At 41.2% G+C, this 17,121-nt stretch overlaps 2 protein-coding genes across 2 annotated transcripts in view; both read left to right on the top strand.

The window, feature by feature from the left end:
- MYO5A (myosin VA) overlaps positions 1 to 14,136 on the top strand; it is a 77,399-nt gene extending 63,263 nt beyond the window's left edge. The window contains exons 32-38 of the mRNA XM_058156470.1: positions 464 to 618; positions 2,097 to 2,186; positions 2,416 to 2,566; positions 4,956 to 5,238; positions 6,249 to 6,423; positions 7,474 to 7,554; positions 9,317 to 14,136. Coding sequence (XP_058012453.1) covers positions 464 to 618; positions 2,097 to 2,186; positions 2,416 to 2,566; positions 4,956 to 5,238; positions 6,249 to 6,423; positions 7,474 to 7,554; positions 9,317 to 9,469 — 1,088 coding nt within the window. The 3' untranslated portion in view covers positions 9,470 to 14,136. The remainder of the gene's footprint in view (positions 1 to 463; positions 619 to 2,096; positions 2,187 to 2,415; positions 2,567 to 4,955; positions 5,239 to 6,248; positions 6,424 to 7,473; positions 7,555 to 9,316) is intronic.
- Positions 14,137 to 15,965: 1,829 nt separating this feature from the next.
- MYO5C (myosin VC) overlaps positions 15,966 to 17,121 on the top strand; it is a 58,128-nt gene continuing 56,972 nt past the window's right edge. Inside the window, exon 1 of the mRNA XM_058156171.1 lies at positions 15,966 to 16,068. Within this exon, the coding sequence (XP_058012154.1) occupies positions 16,042 to 16,068 (27 nt within the window). The 5' untranslated portion in view covers positions 15,966 to 16,041. The remainder of the gene's footprint in view (positions 16,069 to 17,121) is intronic.

Raw genomic sequence — 17,121 nt, 5'->3', positions numbered from 1 at the left:
AGTTGGCTTCTCGCCTTTGGCAGGACAAGAACTCGTATTCTCCTAGTTGTCTTAAACCATGTCTGGCTCTTTGCCATTTTATTAGGGCATATTAAATACACTGATGCAATATATAGGGGGTGCAATGGCTCAGAGCTTCGGTTCAAGACCCCGAGTGCCGTGCGACGGGATGAGCTCCCGTTCCTTCCTCCAGCTCCTCCCCGCCTGGCAGTTCGAAAGCTTGCAAATGCAAATAGATAAATAGGTACCACTTTGGTGGGAAGGTAACAGTGTTCCTTGCACCTTTGGCTGGCCAGATGACCACAGAAATGTCTTCGGACAACGCTGGCTCCTTGGCTAAGAAACAAGAAATGAGTGCTGCCCCCTAGGGTCGGACACAACTGAGACAAGGGAAACTTTTACTTTTTAAATACAACGATCTATAAATTCCTGTGTTCCTGTTTGCGACTTCTTTCTCTCTCAGACCTGAAGCCTCGTGGAGTGGCAGTAAATCTCATCCCAGGGTTGCCAGCTTACATTTTGTTCATGTGCGTCCGCCATGCCGACTACCTTAACGATGATCAAAAAGTGAGATCCTTGCTGACTTCTACGATTAATGGCATCAAAAAAATTTTGAAGGTCAGTTTACGGTTTCAATTGAAATATCAGTCCGGAGTTTTATTTTTATTTATTTTTTATTTATTTATTTGATTTATAGACCGCCCTTCTCCCGAAGGACTCAGGGCGGTGTACAGGCAAGAATAAAACGAACAATACAAAATACAATTAAAATGCAATTTAAAAAACTTATTTAAATTAGCCTGAAAATTTAAAAATTTACCATACACTAAAAAACCCCATTTAAAATTAATAAAATTTGACATTAAAATCCCAATTTAAGCCAGCCCCGCGCGGATAAAAAGGTGTGTCTTCAGTTCGCGGCGGAAAGTCCGAAGGTCAGGTATTTGGCGTAAACCCGGGGGAAGCTCGTTCCAGAGGGTGGGAGCCCCCACAGAGAAGGCCCTTCCCCTGGGGGCCGCCAGCCGACATTGTTTGGCAGACGGCACCCTGAGAAGTCCCTCTCTGTGTGAGCGTACGGGTCGGTGGGAGGCATGTGGTAACAGCAGGCGGTCCCGTAAGTACCCAGGCCCTAAGCCATGGAGCGCTTTAAAGGTCGTAACCAACACCTTTATTAAACAATACTGTTGATGAGCTCTGTATCATACCTACTCGTCATGAAAATGCGACAGGCATCTAAAAGTATTTTTCTGTTAGAATAATAAAGAACAACTACCCCCAACTCCATTTGTGGCACAGATTCCGTGATGCAGAAATTGATTCAAAGAGAGTCCCCCAAAGGTGCTTTTTTTAAAAAAAAAGGCAACTGGACTTTTGTTTTGCCTCGAAGACGTTTCGCCTCTCATCCAAGAAGCTTCTTCAGTTCTGACTGGAACTTGTTGGATGAGAAGCGAAACGTCTTCGAGGCAAAACAAAAAGTCCAGTTGCCTTTTGAAAAAAAAGCACCTTTGGGACAACCATGACCTGGATGACTGAGAACCTCCAGAGACCTTCAAAGAGAGGCACGCAGAATCCTGTCTAGAATCTAATGCTATGTAGAAGTGCTGTAATTTTTGATTTCGTGAAAGAAATGTACTGTTTTCAATAATTTTGCATTTTAAACTTCCTTTAATGCACATTGCGAACAGAATAGGAATAGGAGTAGGAGTAGGAATAGGAATACGAATGGGAATGGGAATGGGAATGTAATGGAATAGAATAAGAATAGAATAGAATAGAATAGAATAGAATAGAATAGAATAGAATAGAATAGAATAGAATAGAATAGAATAGAATAACGGAACTGGAAGGGACCTTGGAGGTCCTCTAGTCCAACCCCCTGCTCAGGCAGGAAACCCTACACCACTTCAGGCAAATGGTTATCCAACCTCTTCTTAAAAACTTCCAGTGTTGGAGCATTCACAACTTCTGGAGACAAGTTGTTCCACTGGTTAATTGTTCTCACTGTCAGGAAATGTCTCCTTCGTTCTAAAGTTGCTTCTCTCCTTGATTAAGTTTCCACCTTTTTCATTATTATTGTTCCGTATTTTTGCTTTCAGAAAAGAGGTGACGACTTTGAAACGGTCTCCTTCTGGCTGTCGAACACATGCCGATTTTTGCACTGTTTGAAGCAGTATAGCGGTGAAGATGTAAGTTCCCCCTTTCGGTTTATTTCCGTTGGTGAATGCACTTCAAAGGTTTGAAGTGGGAGCGACTCATTCCTCCAATAGGCTTAAAGAAAGTTAATCATATGATGTTCTTCATCAAAAGGTTTTTTTTTTTTGAAAAGTCGTTATCTTCCTCCCCTGTTTGAATATGACAACATAAAACACATTAATACAAACTTGAATATTTTTTTTTCTTTCTCTCTGCCTGCAGGGGTTTATGAAACATAACACATCTCGTCAGAACGAACATTGCCTGACTAATTTCGACCTTGCCGAGTACAGACAAGTATTAAGCGACCTGGCCATCCAAATTTACCAGCAACTCGTTCGCGTGCTAGAGAATATTTTGCAGCCAATGATTGGTAAGGCTAAACCGAGAGAAGGACACGAGAGAATATCCAGTGGCTTTTTCTCCCCCCCCCCCCCCCACGTAATTAAGAAAGTCATTTTCATCATTTGGCTTTCCCTCTGATAATGTCCATCGGTATCACTGTGCAATGAAAGAATTTTGTTTGGTGCCAATTGTGTAAGCCAAGTTCAGAGGTTACTCTTTTTTTTTTATTCAAAAAGTTTTACCAAAAAAATTTTCCCCCCTTTCCCCCCAACCCCTCTCCCTTCACAAACCCCCTCCCCCCTCCCCCCCTGACTTCCCGGAACAAGCACAAGGTATAGTTAAAAATAAAACAAACATATGCTAAAAAATTTTCCCCTTTCCCCCAACCCCTCTCCCTTCACAAACCCTCCCCCCCCCTGACTTCGCGGAACAAGCACAAGGTATAGTTAAAAATAAAACAAACATATGCTAAAAAAAAATTTTTCCCCAAAACTATTATACCAATTTTCCCTCTCTAGCTCTGACTTCCTCCTTACATAACCAAAATCCTTCAAAAAATTAACAATAAACAGTAATAAAATATATAGATCAATAGAACAAATTAATCCTAAAGTATTTAAAACCAGCTAAAGCATAAAAATCCAATCCAATTCAGAGAATATCTCCCTTATAGCTTCTATAACCATATAATTTCCCCCCCAAGTCTTTCTTACATAAGATCTTTCGAGAATATTCTATTTAAAATTCAATACAACAGATTATAAAATTTCAATACAGGGAAATTACAATATCTATTCAACTTTAGTCCTTCCTCGTCAAAATCCAGTATAAATCCAAATATCTAGTCTTTTATGATAGTTATAAAACATATAATCAACCCATTTCTTCCAGATCTTCCTCACGTATTGCCTTTCAGGAACGCTAATATCTTTTTCTGTTAATATTTCAAAAAAAAAAAAAAATTATTTCAAGGATGATACTTTTGTCTCTTGCCAGAGGTTACTCTTGTTACATGCTCAGGGTTATTGAGCAAATCAAGCTATGACGGTCTATAGATACTACAGGTAGTCCTCGACTTAAAACAGTTCATTTAGTGACCACTCGAAGTTACAGTGGCACTGAAACAAGTGACTTGTGTTCATTTTTCACACTTACAACCATGGCAGTATCCCCGTGGTCACCTGATCAAAATACAGATGTTTGGCCACTGACTCATATTTATGACGGCTGCAATGTCCCGGGGTCATGTGATCCCCTTTTGCAAACTTCCGATGAGCCAAATCAATGGGAAAGCCAGATATGCTTAACAACCGTGGTTTTTTTTTTTTTTTTGTTTACATTTTTATCCCGCCCTTCTCCGAAGACTCAGGGCGGCTTACAGTGTGTAAGGCAATAGTCTCATTCTATTTGTATATTTACAAAGTCAACTTATTGCCCCCCCCAGCAATCTGGGTCCTCATTTTACCTACCTTATAAAGGATGGAAGGCTGAGTCAACCTTGGACCTGGTGGGACTAGAACCTGCAGTAATTGCAGGCAGCTGTGTTTTAATAACAGGCTTCTTACAGCCTGAGCCACACTGCGGCCCTAAGTGTTAACTAACTTAATTGCTGCCGTGATTCACTTAACATCTGTGGTGATAAAGGAAGGTGGTAAAATAGAGCAATATTTACTTAACAGCCATCTCAGTTAGCAATAGAAAGTTTGGGCTCAACTGTGGTCGTACATTGAGGACTTACCTGTATTTAGGATGTCTATGTCCTGCTTGCAGGACCCAGCAGAGCTGGCTGTCGAAAGCTGGCCAACGTCAAAAAGGTTTTTGGTTCTTGGGACCTGCTGATGGACTTTCCAGCAGTAGCTAGTCTGTGCTGTGCTTGAGTAACTCTTCTTGAGATGGCTTGTTGTACTCCAGGATGGTTTAATCTCTTGCCATTTGGTGAAGACTTGCTGGTGCGGCGGCCTGGAGGTGGAGCTCTCACCTCACAATCAGGCGCTCGATCCTAGGTAGAGGCAGATATTTCTCTCTCTGGGCACAATGAGAATATATCTGCTAAAAAAAAACACTGCATGGGCAACAGGAAGGGTATCCGGCCCGTAAACACTTAGCTCCCATTCAGTTGCCCAGACTCCACCCCGCAAGGGACTATAGGGGTCATTAAAAGAAGATGATGTGTTGAAGACGTGCCTGTTTCAGGAGATTCTTTTTTTTTTTTTGCTTAGTATGGAACTTTCTGATTTTTGCTTTCATTTTAGTTTGGCTTCTGTTCTTGTGCCACAGTTGTTTTCTCGTCAACGGTATTCTTACTTCCTTATTTTCAAAACATCATCACCGTTTATCCCTGCTTCTCTTGTTTGTTTGTTTGTTTCATTTTCAGAAAGTGTTATTCCTCAGCTGAATTAATGACCCCCTTTCCTCAGTTTCAGGAATGCTGGAGCACGAAACCATCCAAGGTGTGTCTGGGGTGAAACCCACCGGACTGCGCAAGAGAACCTCTAGCATCGCTGACGAAGGGACCTACACCTTGGATTCCATCATCCGTCAGCTGAATACTTTCCATTCCATCATGTGCCAGCACGGCATGGATCCTGAGCTGATCAAGCAAGTGGTCAAGCAGATGTTCTACATCATTGGGGCCGTGACCCTCAACAACCTTCTGCTGCGAAAGGACATGTGCTCCTGGAGCAAAGGAATGCAGATAAGGTGGGGAGAATTCTTTCACGATTTTAAGTCCTTTGAGATAACATCTCTTGGCTGAGCAGGGAGTTATTTCAAGTCAGCTGATTGTTTCGGGTTCTTAACCCCGAAGGTCTTACTGGGCTGGGACACCTGTTTATCAAAGCAGGCAGGTCTCTAGCTGTGAAGGTTGTCCTCCCTATTTCCATGCAAAATGAATGAACGATGCATGAATGAGTATTTCTGAAAGCATCCCTCGGGTGAACAGTCACTAAACAGGGCAGTCAGTCAGCAAACGCTGCCTGTAGTTTGAACCCTAATGTTACGCTCTAAATGGGATATCTTGCCAAACAACTTCCTTTCCTTTTCTTTTTTGTAAAGTTTTTCTTTTATTTTTTACACACAACAACATACAATGCATCTTTTCTGAACAGAATATCGGTCAGGTACATGTTCATACCAAATTTAGTTCTTTTCCAAATAACTTTCTTTTCATACGCTGATTAATAATAACAACAACAGTCATTGATTACATTTAAATGCCGCCTGATTCCTGGCTGTTCTTGGTGACTTACAAATCATTAGAAATGGGGAAAAAACACCCATAAAACAAAAGATAGAGATGGGCAGAGAAAGCACACAAATTGACTAGCCTATTTAAAAATCAGAATTGCTGAACAGACGAGTATTTTTTTTTGTCAGAATCAAACCCTGTTTCCCCTGCTAACTATAAAAGAACACAAATCGATGGGAAAAAATTCCCTCTGTCAAATTTCACGCCAGTAAAAGTAAGAATTGGGAAATTTTCATTCCATGTTTAGTCTTCTAAAGGTATTCTGAGCATTCTTGTCCACAACAAGGAGTTTCTGTTTCCCTCGTAACAAAACTTTTTTGTTAATAATTAACTGAGTCCCTCTTGAAGGGCTTCTGAGCAAGAATGCCTTAAGAAAACAATTTCCGTTTAGCAGACTGACTAAACAAAGTTGTTAAAGATTTTGATTTTTTCCCCCCCCTCAAAACGCATCAAACCCCTGTAGGTACAATGTAAGCCAGCTGGAAGAATGGCTTCGTGACAAAAACCTAATGACCAGCGGTGCCAAGGAGACCCTGGAGCCCTTGATCCAGGCTGCTCAGCTGCTACAAGTGAAAAAGAAGACGGAGGAGGACGCAGGGGCCATCTGCTCCATGTGCCATGCATTGACTACCGCACAGGTAAGCCTCTTCCGGGACAAGAGCAAGAAAGAGGATTAGGGGACTGGAGGCTAAAATGTATGAAGAACAGTTGCGGGAATTGGGCACGTCTAGTCTAATGAAGAGAAGGACTAGGGTTGACATGACAACAGTGTTCCAATATCTGAGGGGCTGCCACAAAGAAGAGGGAGTCAAGCTATTCTCCAAATCACTTTTAGGCAGGAAAAGAAGCAACGGGTGGAAACTCATCAAGGAGAGAAGCAACTTAGAACTAAAGAGAAATTTCCTGACAGTTTAGAACAATTAATCAGTGGAACAACTTGCCTGCAGAAGTTGTGAATGCTCCAACACTGGAGGTTTTTAAGAAGTGGTTGGATAACCATTTATTTAAAATGGTTTAGAGCAGGGGTGTCAAACTCGATTTCATTGAGGGACGCATCAGGGTTGTGTTTGACCTCAGGGGAGAATAGAATAGAATAGAATAGAATTTTTTATTGGCCAAGTGTGATTGGACACACAAGGAATTTGTCTTGGTGCATATGCTCTCAGTGTACATAAAAGAAAAGATACCTTCATCAAGGTACAACATTTACAACACAATTCACGGTCAGTATATCAATATAAATCATAAGGATTGCCAGCAACAAAGTTACAGTCATACGGTCATAAGTGGAAGGAGATGGGTGATGGGAACTATGAAACAATTAATAGTAGTGCAGATTCAGTAAATAGTCTGACAGTGTTGAGGGAATTATTTGTTTAGCAGAGTGATGGCCTTCGGGAAAAAACTGTTCTTGTGTCTAGTTGTTCTGGTGTGCAGTGCTCTATAGCGTCGTTTTGAGGGTAGGAGTTGAAACGGTTTATGTCCTGGATGTGAGGGATCTGCAAATATTTTTTTAAAAAATCCTATAAAAAGTGATTTAAGATTTCATCTAGATGTCATCTTAGTTAAGAGCGCTCCTATTGCAATCTTGCCATGATCAACGTCTCCCGTTACTTAAATTTAAAACATTTGTTGCAGGTAAATAGCAAGGAACCGTTTAGCATTATCTTCTTCTTTTTGTCTTTTAGATTGTGAAAGTGTTGAACTTATATACTCCCGTCAATGAGTTTGAAGAAAGAGTATCTGTGTCTTTTATCCGGACAATACAGGTAATTTTTTCCCTCCCCTCTTCTCACGGATTGCATCTTCTGATAATTACCCTGTTTCCCCCAAAATAAGACCCAACGGGAAAAGAAGCCCTAGCATGATTTTTCATGGTTTTTGTATTTTTTGATAGAAGCCCTGCCCCCAAAATAAGCCCGAGTTAAGATCGTCAGCCAGATAAGTGCATTTAGTACCGTATTTCTACCAAAATAAGACCTAACCAGAAAATAAACCCTAATGTGTCTTTTGGAGCAAAAATTAATATAAAACCCGGTCTTATTTTCAGGGAAATACGGTAGAAGAGGGGTAAGAACTGACTTGGCTTAGTTTGGGGAGTGGGGGGGAGGTGTGAGAGTCACAGAGAATATTGATGGAACAGATAAATCCCTGTTGATGGATCCTTTGGGAAGAGGAATGAATAAGTTTTCCCAGGCAGTTTCTGGCACACTCAACTGGTAGGGACTAGGCCAGCAAACATTTGTCTTTTATCAATAACTTGAGGAGAAATTTTATTAATGAAAACATTCAAGAACAGTGGGCAACGACCACAGGCCATTCATGAAAACGTTGCTTTCTGAGCTCGTGCCTTCAAAGGAGGGTTTCATATGTAACACCTCTCCTGCGCAGACTGCACTGGCTACCTGTTGCCTTTCGGGTGCATTTCAAGGTTCTGGTTACCACCTTTAAAGCGCTCCATGGCTTGGGGCCTGGGTACTTATGGGACCGCCTGCTGTTACCTCATGCCTCCCACCGACCCGTACGCTCACACAGAGAGGGACTTCTCAGGGTGCCGTCCGCCAAACAATGCCGGCTGGCGGCCCCCAGGGGAAGATCCTTCTCTGTAGGGGCTCCTACTCTCTGGAATGAACTTCCCCCCCCCCCCGGTTTACGCCAAATATCTGACCTTCGGACCTTTCGCCGCGAACTGAAAACATATCTGTTTGTTCGCACGGGGCTTTCTTAAATTGGTTAGATTTTAAATTTAATTGTTATTTAGTTTTAAATTGGGGTTTTTTAGATTATATATTTTAATTTATCGGCCTAACTGTATAATAAGTTTTTTAATTTATTTTTAATTGTACATTGTTTATTTTTATCTTGGCTGTAGACTGCCCTGAGTCCTTTGGGAGAAGGGCCGTCTAGAAATCTAAAAAATAAATAAATAAATAAATAAATATCAGGATGCAAGGCAAATTCATTGCAAATTTGCTTTTAAACAACATCTTTTTGTTTGTTTTTGTTTTTTAAAATAATAGAATTGGGTTGTGTTTTTTTTTAATTGTATATAATTCAAACAATCTTGGGTAAAATGTCCAACTGTGTATATATGTTGTCCTGGACTTACGACCCCAATTGAGCCCCAAATTTCCGTTGTTAAGTGAGACCTTCGCTAAGTGAATTGTGGCCCATTTTACGACCTTCCTTGCCTCCGTTGTGAAGTGAACGACTGCAGTTCTTAAATTAGTGACGCGGTTGTTAAGTGAATCTGGCTTCCCCATTGACTTGGCTTGTCAGAAGGTCGCAAAAGGGGATCACGTGACCCCAGGACACTGCAACCGTCATAAAAATGAGCCAGTTGCCAAGCATCCGCATTTCAATCACGTGACCCTGGGGACATTGCAATGGTCGCAAGTATTTAAAAGAGGCCATAACTTACTTTTTTTCAGTGCCGTCGTAACTTCGAACAGTCACTAAGAGAACTGTTGTAAGTCGAGGACTACCTGCATTTAAATAAGACGCTAACGAGGTCCGTTCTTCTCTTTGCAGCTGCGTATGAGAGACAGGAAGGATTCCCCTCAACTCCTAATGGATGCTAAGCATATTTTCCCTGTCACTTTCCCGTTCAACCCTTCCTCTCTCGCATTAGAAACTATCCAGATCCCAGCGAGTTTGGGCCTAGGATTCATCACTCGGGTCTGAACCAAGAACCCGGAGTTAAGCTGTCGACCATCCGTTTCTACTTACAATCTCTTTCACGATGAAAATAAATTGAGTCAAAAGCCATGAGGGGGTTTGGGAAGGAATAGAGGGAAAAGACTGGAAGGGAATTGTGAATATGCTGTTGAACCGCATTGCCGAAAACCGGAATGCGTCGTCATTCTCTCGCCACCGGAAGCTGATAGAAACTATTGCGCATTTGTACAGATTCACCCATCCCGCGCTGAGGCCTACCTAAAGCTTTTCAGGTTAAGCAAAACATCAGTGCACACCTTAATGTTTCTCCCCCACCCCCACCTCACCCCCCAGTTGGTTGCAAGCTGTCTTATATTTGCATTGTAAACCAAAAAAAAACAGTCTGTGACTGATAAATCACAATGAGTTTTCTTTTTACCTTTCCACGTTAAGATAAAAAAAAAATTATAATGTGCATCTGGTGGCAAAAAAAGGAAAGGTTGTGAAGAGGAGTATTTTCCGTTTTAACGGCTCTGAGAATCCCTTCCTATATTCCGTATTTCACACGTACGCTTATTATTATTATTAATTTTTTTGGTAGAAAACAGTCACCAGTTTGTTTCTTTGTCTCCACTGAGTGGAATGGCGTCATTCCAGTGCAATGGTGTGAGTGTGTTACCTCCAATCCGTAATGTGTTCCTGACTCTTGTGTTGGTCAGGAAGCTAAAGGCGAGGATATGTTAAAGCTCCTTGTAAGACATTTCAGCATATTTAAGTCACCAGTGATCTGCCAGTTATCAGGGACCAGCCAGGAGCTAAAGCCAGGTGCAATTTTCAGAGAAGGGTGGAAATATTTAGGGGTAGCTTCTGTGTATGTGTATATAAACACAGACACATATATACATATATAAATATATATATTTCAAAGACCTGAAAGTTTAACAGAGACAGGCAACATACAAGTATCACTCATCAGGCATTTTGCCTGTACAAACCATAAAAAAAACCATTGAAATAAATAGAAATAATCATACTGTTAGAAAGCACCATTCATTAGGACAAGGTTAAATAAGTTTTTTTTTATAGGTTTCAACTGAGAGATAATTGATCAAATCAGTTGATTGCCTCCCTATTTATGTCGGTGTGCGACATAAATGATGAATCAATGAAAAATATTTTGATTTACGTTCTGGTATAATAGAGCTGCTTATTTCGTACTGTTTTCAAACCATATTACAAGTGTTGCAGTCTGTGGTGTTCTTTTAAATGTACAATAATTTTTAAAGGTGCAGAAATGCAGGTTTATAAAATCACTGTAACTTTAATAGTCCGGTCTTTTAATAAGATTGATGCCAGTGTCAAGAAACATATAAGTAGTAACAGGAAACGATAATTTAAGCACAATCTCAGAAACTGGAACCTGCTTTCTAAAGTCTAAAGAACCAACCCAACAATATTATATTTTATATTTATTTATTGTTTTGGTATATGTTGCTTTTCGTTTTTTATTTGCTGGATGTGTAATAAGAGTGTGTAATATTTATTTTGGAGGTTTGGGAAGAGGTTTTTTTAATAGGGAAAGGGTTCATTTAAAATGCACCTCAGACATTTAATCCTGGAAAAGAAGCTATTCCCCTACCATTAGCACCACTCCAATCTTACGATTTTCTTAAAAGCTTGCTCCACATTCATTTTTTTAAAAAATGTAATGCTATCCCTGATTTGCACCCATTTTATTAAAAAAAAGAGAGAGGAAATATTCATTTTCTGTTTCCATGGGAACATTTCATTTGGACACTTTATGAATATAATCTGATGAAAAGATTTTGCCGAAAACTCTCAAGCTGCAGATACAATAGTTGTCATGATTTTCCCCAGTGTGAAACTGACATTTTGAAATATTTGTGGACCTTCACTTAAAAGTTCTCCAGGTTCCTTTAAAATAATAATAATAATAATAATAATAATAAATTAAAAAGCCAGGTACGGTCAGTGATGATCAGAAATACAAAAGACGATGTTACATTATCCCAAGCCTGCCGTGTGCAATATTTTAATTTATCCTAACAACTGAATTATGTTTATTTTCAAACATATCTCTGCTGTAAATGCACATTCTTAAAACGGTCTAGTACTGGACTTAATCTCTCTGGGCACCTAAAAGATGCTGTCACTCGAAACAGGTTTAAATAGGTTTTCGTGTGCGAAAGAGAGATGACTGACAGGGACACTGTTGAGGTAAATAAAAGAGGCCTGATTTGGGGGCCCCTCCCCATTCTTTTTGCTTTGTTTTATTGTGGGAAGGGAAGCAAATGCTCTTTGATTTTTTTAAAAAAAAGAAATATTCAGGTACTCAAGTATTGCCTTTAATACATGTTCTTTATTTATGATACATTAATAGGTCTTTACTTGAAAATGTGCATTTTCTTTTATAACTGGCACTATGTTTACAAAAGTGACTAAGAGAGTGTGTCCCTCCTAGGATTACTTTAAAATGCTCTATTAAAAGGTACACTTCCTCTGTGGCTCTAGCCAGTTGGGGCTTGATACCACAAAGGAGCTGAAAGTTGAGGTCCTAGAGTGGCCATTTCCACCCTAATGGCTTCCTAAATGATCGGTGGACTCTATTCTCATAATCTCCCAGCCACAGGTGTAAATTAGTCAATTTCCTGTTTGTTGCGTGGTCAGTTTCTCTGTGCGTGGGTGTGTGCTGTGCAGTCAAACAATAGGCGTCCAAAACACCTTGGAGAAGGTGAAAATACAAAAGAATAGGGTTTTAATCAGTCATCTTTAGGGCAATAATGGAGCATCAAAGAACGTTTCAGAGACGCTGAATCTGTTTTGCTGAACTGGTGACACCATTTGGCATTGGCGATTGGCCGGGGTGGGGGAGGTTATCTCCCCCCCCCCAAGTTTTACACTCATGCTCCCAGCGAGATTTGCCATGCTAGTTGTGGATTATGAGAGTTCATGTTCAGAATCTTAGATGGCTACTCAGATGGCAAAATACACTAACTTCTCAACTCTCACTGGATTCTTAGCATACTGTACAACAGACGTATCCAATCTTGGCAGCTTTAAGTCTTGTGGACTTCAAATCCCAAAATTCCCCAACCAGTCATGCTGCCTGGGGAATTCTGGGAGTTGGAAGTCCACAGGCCTTAAAATTGCCAAGGTTTGACATCCCTGCTGCATAATGAAAAGGCTATAACAGAAATTATGTAAGGGGACAGCACTACTTTTAAAATCTAGCAGCCCAATTAATTTCCCCTCCAGAATATCTCCCTACCGAGTACTGGAATCCTGCCTTTTCATTTCAACTGAATAATTGTTGTTTTTTTTCCAAGAATTTGACAATTCCAAAAGTGATGATGGTATCTTTAGATATATGGTTTTTAATTTTTCGTTTTGTTTGTATAAAAGCCTTATTGTATCTTGTTTACTAATAAGAGTGATGGATGCCTCTTGGCATTATCCTCCGACTGCGTAATCTGATTAAATATATCTTTCTGTCACATTAAAACCGAATGCTGCTTTTCATGTTTTAAAGGAATTCCGAGTTTAACTGTGCTCTGTAATTCATCCAACACTTTACATATCAGTATTTTGCGTGCACTTTTTATGGGTCTAATATTTTACTGTTACATGCTAGAAAACCAACTGTTTTCAAGTTAGAATTTGTAGCATCTAACACAATTCGAGTTTTGCTTATTTTTTCCTCCCCTTTAAAACACGATCATGTTGTTTTAATGTGTTGTTTTAAAGTGTTGCCATCTCTTTTACTTTTAACTGATATGCTATAATTTCTCGTCCTCCCCCCAAATGTGCTTTTGAAATGTCTAGACCCAAAATATTCCTCCAATATTACCTCATTAGGTTTCAGATAGTTTTCGCTTTTCTTCCAACCGCTCCTACAATGTAATTTTGCGATTGGAAGAATGTTTCTCGCTTAGTCTGGAACAATTTTTGTTTTACGGAGTGTTGCAGTCCTGGGCATCCTTTTAAAGCCCCCCAAGAAAATTGCAAGCAAGGATTAAATGCAATGTATTCAAAACATGCTTGCTATGATCATACAGCTTCTTCCTTGCTTGTGCTGGATCTGTTTGTTTTCAGTGCCCACCCCCAGGATATCCCAAAGGGGCTGGGGGCATTGATTTGTCTGTTTCCACGTGTACAAAGCTTTGTGCATCAGACATCGGTCACAATAAATTTGCACTATTCATAATAGGTCTTTCCTGCTGATACAAAGAGGTCAGCTTTTGTAGGGCAGGTTGTCCCACAACATCCAATCTCGCCCAAAATAATAATTTCAGGTCTACACACGGATAACAGAGTATTCATGATCCCAAACCCCTTTTTCTTTCTCAAAGCAACACGTTCAGTTTGTTTTTCCATCTCAACCCGCTGTATCTTTCTTTTTCTTTTGAGATTTTCAAAACTGGACGCATTTCAACTGTTGATTTTCTTTTGCAATCGCTCAATCATTGTCCTTTTAAACTTGCAATTCCTTTTGAAGCAAAAAACAACAGGGTTTGAGGTCTTTTACCCACTTAGGCGTAGATAGAAACCAAAATGTTAATCCGAATGACTTAAGCTTGGAATTGTCATGGTGTCTGACATAATTAATAAATGTATGCTTCATAAATGCTGTATCTTAGAAGAAATGTCCAAATAAAAGGAAACGCTAAAAAGTCTTTATTTTTCAGTCTCTTGTATGAAAGGTTATTGTCGGAGGGATGAATTCAGCAATCATGTAAGGTATTTCGGTATCCCTATCCATTAACTCAGGGGTCTGCAAACTTGGCTCTTTTAAGACTTGTGGACATTCAACTCCTTTGCTGGCTGAGGAACTCTGGGAGTTGAAAGAGCCAAGTTTGCAGACCCCTGCATTAATTTGTCTCAGTGTGCCTTGGGCCCAATAAATGGCTGCCCTTATGAAAATCTATCTTTTAAAGTTGCTTTTAAAAAGCCCTATATTCCAAAATGCCATCACTTGCATTGGATACCTCCATTTCCCCCCTCCCAGCAATTTCTGCATTGAAAAGTACACAAGTATGGTGACAATGGCCTTTGTGTTTTTTTTAACACAAAGGGGATACATGGAAAAACATCCCCAAATCCAGGAGGGAGCCTTGCATTCAGTTCACCTTCCAGTTTTTACCAAGATGGCTTTTACACTACAGGAACCTACACACCTGGTATCTGGAACATCTGGACTAATTTTGGATACTTGTCAGAACATCGGAAATGATGGTTCTGGGCAATTCAAAAATGTGCACGCTTTTTTTGTGCCGCTTTGCTGGGGTGGCGGGGGAGGTGATAAGCCAGCTTTGCTGAGAGAGACCGCTTGTCTTATGTAGTGTATATTGGAGCTGTATGCAATGAAATTTCGTTTTAATGTATGCAGATTAGTGTATATTCAAAGCAATAATAAAGTATGTCTACCATCTCTACATATCTACCTCTACATCCATGTCTCCCTTATCTCTACGTGCGTCTCTGTCCATCCATCCATCTATATATCTACATCCATGTCTGTCTATTATCTACCTGTCTGTCTGTGTCTATCTCTACCCTATTATCTATCTATCTATCTATCTATCTACCTACCTACCTACATTCATGTCTGTCTATCATCTGTCTGTCTATGTCTATGTCTCTTATCATCCGCTCATTCATCCATCCATCTATTTATATCTCTATCTCTGCATCCATGTCTATCATCTTTCTGTGTGTCTGTCTATCATCTGTCTATCTCTACATTCATGTCTATCACCAATCTCTTTCCACTTATGACTGTAACTTTGTTGCTGGCAATCCTTATGATTTATATTGATATATTGACCATCAATTGTGTTGTAAATGTTGTACCTTGATGAAGGTATCTTTTCTTCTATGCACACTGAGAGCATATGCACCAAGACAAATTCCTTGTGTGTCCAATCACACTTGGCCAATAAAATTCTATTCTATTCTATTCTATTCTATTCTATTCTATTCTATTCTATTCTATTCTATTCTATTCTATCATCTAGCTGTCTGTCTACGTCTCTGTGTCTCTATCTATCTATCTATCTATCTATCTATCTATCTATCTATCTATCTATCTATCTATCTATCTATCTATCTATCTATCTATCTATCTATCTATCTATCATCTATCTATCTATCTATCTATCTAATAAAATAAAATAAAATAAATAAATAAATATCTATCTATCTATCTATCTATCATCTCTCTTTCTCTCTCTCTAGTCCCTACCTATTAACTACCCCCCTCCCACCCTATTATCTCCCTCCCTATCTATACCTCCATGTTTGTCCATCCACCCAACCTATGTATCCTCTCCTGCCCAGCTTGGCTTGGATGGATTCCCAACCGACCCCTCCCCGCTTTCCTTCTCCCTCTCTGTCTCTCTCCCTCCACCACCCCGCGGAGGGGGCCCGGGCGTCCCAAGGGCAGCTCCCAACTCGGAGGCGGCCAGCAAGGAGGCAAACGTGGCGCTCCGGCTGGGAGGCGGTGGCGGCGCAGAGCCCCACCTCCGGCCGGCGAGAGCGGAGCAGGCAGGGCGCGCACCTTCCCCGCCGCCGCCACCGCGATGGCGCTGGCCGACCTCTACACGCAGGTAGGAGGCAGAGGCGGCGCCGGGGGCTCCTGCGGCCGCACCGCCTTGCGGGGAGCCCCGGCGGGGTCTCCTGGCTCAGCCCCGGGGAGGCTCCGGCTGCGGGCGCGGCTGCCTTCCCCGCCAGCTGGCGAGAAGCGGGCAGAGGCCGGCGGGCAGGCGGGCGCTGCGCCGTCCGGCTCAGCCATCCGGGAGGAGGCGGGTGCCGCGGCAGGTGGGACGGAGCCGGGAGGGAGGTTTGGAGCGGCGCTCGGCCTGGCCGCTTAGCGGGGACGGAGACCCCGCGGCCTTTGGGGCGCTTCGCCGCCGGCTGGGAACGCCGAAGACGAGCCGTTCAACCCACAGGTTGCTTTGCGTCCCAGAATTTGACCCTGCGCTCTTTCTCTCTCTCTCTCCTTTCTTTCTTCCCTCCCTCCCTCCTTCTTTCCCCAGTCTTCTCCCCTCTTCTTTCTTTCTTTCTTTTTCTTTCTTTTCTCGCTCTCCCATTCTCCCCCCTTTCTTTCTCTCCTCCCTCCCTCCCCCTTTCTTTCTTTCTTTCTTTCTTTCTCTCTCACTCTCCCCTTTTTTCTCTCCTCCCTCCCTCCCTCCCCCTTCTTTCTTTCTTTCTTTCTTTCTTTCTTTCTTTTTTTTTTTCTTTCTTTTTTTTTTTTCTTTCTTTCTATCTCTCTCTCTCTCTCTCTCCCCTTCTTTTTTTTAATAAAAGTTTTTTCCCACAACAAAAACAACAACTCATCGAACCAATTACAATGTGCTGAAGGGGTGTTTAACTATCTTCTTGTGCAATCTCAAAATAAACATCTCTTTCATAGATATATCTTATATTATCTTTTCTAACATATCTTTATCTCTCCTCCCTTTCTTTCTCTCCTCCTCCCTCCTCCGTCTTTTCTCAGTCTCCCTTTCTTTCTTTCTTTCTTTCTTTCTTTCTTTCTTTCTCTTTCTCTCTCTCTCCCTTTCTTTTCTCCTCCTCCCTCCTCCCTCTTTTTCCTCAGTCTCCCACTCTTCTTTCTCTCTCTCCTTTCTTTATCTCCTCCTCCTCCTCCTTCTTTCCCCAGT

The sequence above is a fragment of the Ahaetulla prasina genome, chromosome 13 (genome assembly GCF_028640845.1).
Source record: "Ahaetulla prasina isolate Xishuangbanna chromosome 13, ASM2864084v1, whole genome shotgun sequence".
NCBI classification, from domain to species: Eukaryota; Metazoa; Chordata; class Lepidosauria; order Squamata; family Colubridae; genus Ahaetulla; species Ahaetulla prasina.
Note: the sequence above shows the minus strand (reverse complement) of the source record. Positions and strands in the feature narration are given on the sequence as shown.